At 34.7% G+C, this 6,000-nt stretch overlaps 1 protein-coding gene across 1 annotated transcript in view; it reads right to left on the bottom strand.

The window, feature by feature from the left end:
- BBS7 (Bardet-Biedl syndrome 7) overlaps positions 1-6,000 on the bottom strand; it is a 46,258-nt gene that overhangs the window by 18,937 nt on the left and 21,321 nt on the right. Inside the window, 5 exon segments of the mRNA XM_007464838.1 lie at positions 149-223; positions 1,671-1,863; positions 3,518-3,620; positions 4,345-4,399; positions 4,401-4,442. Coding sequence (XP_007464900.1) covers positions 149-223; positions 1,671-1,863; positions 3,518-3,620; positions 4,345-4,399; positions 4,401-4,442 — 468 coding nt within the window.

The following is a 6,000-nucleotide window of genomic DNA, read 5'->3' as shown; positions in this document are numbered from 1 at the left end:
GGGAAAGAGAGTAGAAGCAGATTTTAAGGGAAGGGTTATGAAAGGAAATACAGAAGAAACATCAAACACTAGTAGCATTTACAGGCTTTATACAAAATGGCATAATGGAAATGAAAGCATTTGAAGAATTTTTTATATTTTTACTCACCTCAGAATCACAGCTGCTAAAGCTGACAACAGCAGAATTTTTATCCACATCTAGTAAATCTATTGGAACATCACTCTACAGTCAATATTTAAAAAAAAAAAAAAAGGTTTAGATGAAAAACTAAAACTTCTCACAACACATATTTTCTCTAAGGGTTCTCCTTAGCTCTAGTTTACGTCTGTCTCTAAATTTGACAGTATGAACTCTCTGAACTTGTATTTGATAATATGCACTTCTAGAAAATAAATATAATAAAGAATAAGAGTTATATTACAATGACTTATTTTTTTCTAATTTGGATTAATCAGATCACAGAATTTCATCTCTCATCACTCTCTTTAAAGTATACTCTCCCTACCCTTTTTTGGCAGTGCTAAAAATGTTACCATGGGCTGCAAATAATCATATGACCATTCTTACTATATCAGTTCATTTTTATCATTTCTTACTTCACCTGTAACACAGAAAGGGGATAATTTTTGGTCTCCTCCAGAGAGGTAGCTTTTAGGACAATGCTGTTGCACTGTGTTCTGTGTGAATGGTGCTTCTGGAGTTGTTCAATGCAGTAGCCCTTGAGCTAGCATTACCTGAGAGACATTTCTGCCTCTAAGTTTTAATTAATAATCTGATCTCTCCCCCACATCTTTTTAAACTTTGTTTTCTTCCTCTTTATTCTTTTCTCATTTTCTGATGGGTTTTCCATCTTGCTTATTTTCCATTCATCCTACCATCATCCTTTTCCACTCCCTGAATATCTTCCAGTGTAAAGAAAAAATAATTGTTAAGCACCCATACTCCAATGTAAAATAAAAATTTAGGGCTTCCCTGGTGGCGCAGTGGTTGAGAGTCCGCCTGCCGATGCAGGGGACACGGGTTCGTGCCCCGGTCTGGGAGGATCCCACATGCCGCGGAGCGGCTGGGCCCGTGAGCCATGGCCGCTGAGCCTGCGCGTCCGGAGTCTGTGCTCCGCAACGGGAGAGGCCACAGCAGTGAGAGGCCCGCATACAGCAAAAAAAAAAAAAAAAAAAAAAAAATTTAAAAAAAAGCTAATAACAAAAAAAGAAAAAAGAATTAAATACATTGATAAATGGAGTTATACATTATTATCCCTAAGTTTCACCTTTTGAGATTATCTACCTAGAAACTGATGGTTAATGAGCAGGCTGTATTATTTCAGTAGTTGGAGCTTAAAAAAGGTTCTAATAAGGATATAAAATACTGGAGTTTTCTAAGTCACATCTCTGTTAAGATTCTCCTAAAGGCTAACCAGAGAACTAATCTTTAATGTCCTTTCTAGGTCTTCCTGAAACTTAAGTCCATTGGTCTTTTGTTTAATATGTATGGGATAAATAAAAAATAAAGACATAATTTAAATAATCTATGAGCCAACTGATTAGCTAATGGAAGGTTAAGATAAACATTTAAAATCACTGTTTAAAAGTGTTCAATAATAATCAGTGCATATGACTTGTTTGCAAAATAGATCCAGCCATAAAACAAAGAAATTAGACATTTTGCTTACCTGTATTAAGACATTGTCTATCGCCGTCTGAACCTCTAAGATAAGGCTGTAGCTGGCATCATCTTTATTTAATGTAAACTTGTCATTTACACTAAATGAAGGTACTGCTGATTTTGCTTTGCTTGATTGAGAAGACTGTTGATATTTCTCTCTTTCCTGTAGTACCTTATATTGCAGATGTTCCAACTCACTCCTAGAGGAAAATATATACAAATTTGTCACCTATAAGTATAAACATTTGAGATCCTTAGAATATTTCCAAAAGCCTGAGACATTTACTGCTGCAAAATCCATTTTTATTGGTTGAGTTAGAACTATAACACTAATAGGAACAAAATTTTTACTTCTATGACTGACCTAATGGTTCCACATTACTTATCTCTGATCTAAAAATTAAAACATCTACTCAGCTCCACACCAGCAATATTAATAAGGCATTGTAAGAATCAAGGCAGGCTGCAAATAATCAATCCTAATACATGAATCTGGTTACAGTCACATATAGCACTAATCAAAAAAGAAACTGATTGTTCTGGGGTAGAGGAACATATTAGATTTAATAAGAAGAAACAGAACATGTGAAATCAGTAAACATGTACCTTTCAGTAAGACATTAGGGGCAATAGACAAAATAAGAAGGCTGCTGAGTATGAATATTTTGGAGACCACAAGGATAATCATGAGCCAGAGGTACAGCTGAAGTTCTACCAAGTGTTGGAGATTGAACTGTGCAGGCATTGCTTAGAGCTGCTCCAGTTAAAGGGAAAGGAAATGAAGTAAATAGTAACTAGGGTAGAACAACATGAGGTTTAGCTACTAGCCCCAATTTAGGGGGAAAAGTCTGGGAAGGCGCTTGGAAGGGATTTGTGCACTAAACAAAAGAAAAGATTCATTCACCCAAGAAATATTCACTAAGTGACTCTATGTACTTAGGATCAGGGTGCTGAATCAACAAAATAGACATAAGCTTCTCGGGAACGTACATTCCAGTGGAATCAGGAGGGAGCTGACTTGGTTATAAATATGAGGTATTGTACTGAGGACATGAGATAGTAGTTCATTAACTCTCCTTGGTGTCCTTGCTGCATGAACATTAGAGCTTTCTCTCTTGGTGACTTTGGTGAACTCGTTTGTGGTGAACTGGTGGTGTGGCTTTAGTGAACTAGTACTGTGGCATTTGGTTGCCTCAAAAACTTCTGTAGCCATCAACTACCACCAAAAAAGGATCAGCCCTCACTCCTGAGGGCTGAGGGCTGAAGGGCTAGGGTAAGGAGAATGAATAGTCACTAAAAGTTTCAGTGACTCCCACTTCTTCATTGTATGCAGCAATTTTCCTTGAGGCCATTTTCACAGGACTTATCAAATTGAACAGGTCATGAAAGCAATCCCTGTGTCTAAGAGAGTCAACATTACTCATTTCCAGTAAGAAAACTTATAAGCCAAAGTTACAGACTCAGAAGGGTCCACAAGAGCAGTAAACATTAGAAGTAATGAGGAATAGAGTCATCTGTGTTGGTTTCTTTCTAATGTCTATGAAAACAAACAAACAAGCAAAAAAAACCACTGTAACTGTTTATAATAAACGAATGAAAAAATACAATTCTTGAGCTAAGAAAAAAAATCAACATAGAATAAAACATATAAAAAGTGTATTTCTAACTCCAAAATATTAATCAGCACTTACTGCTAATTTTCTCAAACTGATAAGCTTTTATTTTAAAAGGTGATAAACTAATTAAATGTATAATTCCTTCCAATAAAATATACTGCATTTATAAATAAGAAAAAAACATCACACACTTTATGAAATGAAAAAAAAAAAGAAGCAAACAAAAATCCAAAATTACCGTAAAGAAGAAATTTTATTCTGCATCTCCTGATTAATTTTTAGTTCTTCTCCTGGTCCACTTTCCTTATGAATAGGCTCTGTTGTCAGACCTGTAACCCAGCCTGCAGAGATGAATTACAATCGTGCACCATTAAGTGCTGCTAGTGTTAAAAGAAACCCAAGATACATGCCTGTGTGTCCACCAACATCAACCTCACTTAGTCTTGGACTTATTCCTTTTCAAAAAACAAGACAAAACAAAACGCAGAAGAAATCAAGCTAGAAGATATTCAAACCATAAAGAAATTACTTTGGATACCATTTTTGTTTTGCCTGAAATACTGTAATACTACCATTAAGGAAATCTGTCACTTCTTAATTTAAAGTTTTAGTTTTCAAGTATGGAATAAGTCAACACATTCTAGGCAAATGCAAAAAATAGCTGATGAATAAAATTTGTCTTTCAAAAATTATTTTCATGGAAAGTTAAACTCTCATATAACTATTGTGAGAATACAAAAATGACCTACTCAAAAGCAAGCAAGTTTTATAAGAAATGTACACAGTAACAAAACAAACTAAATTTCAGTAAATATTCTTTTTAAATCAAAGGATATCATTTAATTTTCAAAGATGCTAGAGATATACTAAGTACTTTAAAAAAGTATTATTCAAATATTAACTGCTTTATAAATCAATATACCTACTCCTTCCTTTCTTATTTTTTAACCATTAGAGCTTTTAATGCTGTAGGTAAGAGTGACTTACTAATAAACATTTTAAAAAGTAATCATCAAAAGCAATTTATATTTTTTATTATTGATTCTTTCTTCAACTAGCTATTACCTTACCTTTCCCCTGAATATGTGGATACCACGATTTCATCATAGCCATCTTTCCCCTACACAGCCACCCTGGATAGATGTGACACTCTCAGACAACGTCTAAAATAAATTTAAGATCAAGCACATCATTAATAAAATTTCACAGATATGTGAAATAATAAGCCACAAAACTTATTTTCCTGTCTCCCAACATTCAACATATATTTATTGAATACTTATTATATGTAGACACTGAGATTGGAAAGGTGAAAATCCTGCACAAATGGCTGAAAATTCCAGTGCTTTTTAATTTGAGGAAAGAAGATTGAAATTGATTCATATATTTGTGTGTACCACTCAGCTACAGTAGTCATCTAACAAGCAAAATCATTTATTTATATAAAGAAATAAGTTTTTTTTAAAAAATGATATATGCGGGAATTCCCTGGCAGTGCTGTAGTTAGGACTCCATGCTTCCACTGCAGGGGGCCTGGGTTCCATCCCTTGTCAGGAAACTAGGATCCTACAAGCCACGTGGTCAAAAAAAAAAAAAAAAAAAAATTACATAAGCAAAACTCTCAATACATTTAGTTTATTACCTGAATTCCACAGACCACCTCTCATGTGTTTTTTCCAAATAGATTTTAGAAGAATAAAGAAGACACTAGCTTACATGGAACCTTTAGACAATTTGCTACTATGGAGAGAAACCAAGTTTTTCAGATGCTTCAGGGTTTATATCTCTTTTAAGCAATACTTCCCAAACTTGTCTGACAATAATCATTTGGGTGAGTCAACTAGGAATCTGTATTTTTAACAAGCACTCTAGGTCAGTGGCTTTCAAGCTGTTTGGAAAGCAAGCAATAAGTTTCATATTGCAATCCGGTATAATTCACATATGAACATACACAACAACAGATATAACTTAAAAGGTTTGTGTTGCACTCTGATATATTCTAATCTATTCTCTTTCATTTTAAAAAAAATGTGTTGGCAACCCATTAATGAGTTTGACCAGTAGCTCTGCCAGGTAATTATTATCAGGCAAGGCCTAGAACCATTGTCCTAAAGGGGAAGGTACAGGGAATGGACACCAGCATTAAAAATGCTAGTTCTCTTCATCCTCCCTGTAAGAGGCAAACCTCTGAGCTATTCTGCAAATCAGGCTATCTTAGCTGTTCCTGAGCTAATTACCTGAGAGATTCAAGTGACAAAGGTTTGATTATACATTCGCATGAAGTTAGGTTCATAGGTGCATTTTTTTTTCTTTTTTTTTTTGGCCGCACTGCACATCTTGCAGGAATCTTAGCTCCCCGATCAGGGATGGAACCCGTGCCCACTGCAAGGGAAGTGGAGAGTCCTAACCACTGGACCACCAGGGAATTCCCCAAGTGCATTTTTAACAAGTGTCCCAGTGGATTTCATATACACTAGAATTCTTCAAACTTTTTTGTTCATGTTCTCGCTAAAGTTAATTCTGAAAAAACAAACAAACAAAACTGCATCCATCCCTGTGTACATTTTTAAACTGACTTTCAGATTTTCATCACCACTTTAAATAGTTACAAAGAATGTAATATCTGGAAGTTTTAGAGATTATAATTTTAAAATAAAAGTCACATAATCACATTCCAATCATACCCAATGAATAAATATCAAGACAAATTTATATACACAA

Source organism: Lipotes vexillifer, unplaced genomic scaffold, assembly GCF_000442215.2.
Source record: "Lipotes vexillifer unplaced genomic scaffold, Lipotes_vexillifer_v1.1 scaffold231, whole genome shotgun sequence".
In the NCBI taxonomy this organism is placed as follows: domain Eukaryota; kingdom Metazoa; phylum Chordata; class Mammalia; order Artiodactyla; family Lipotidae; genus Lipotes; species Lipotes vexillifer.
Note: the sequence above shows the minus strand (reverse complement) of the source record. Positions and strands in the feature narration are given on the sequence as shown.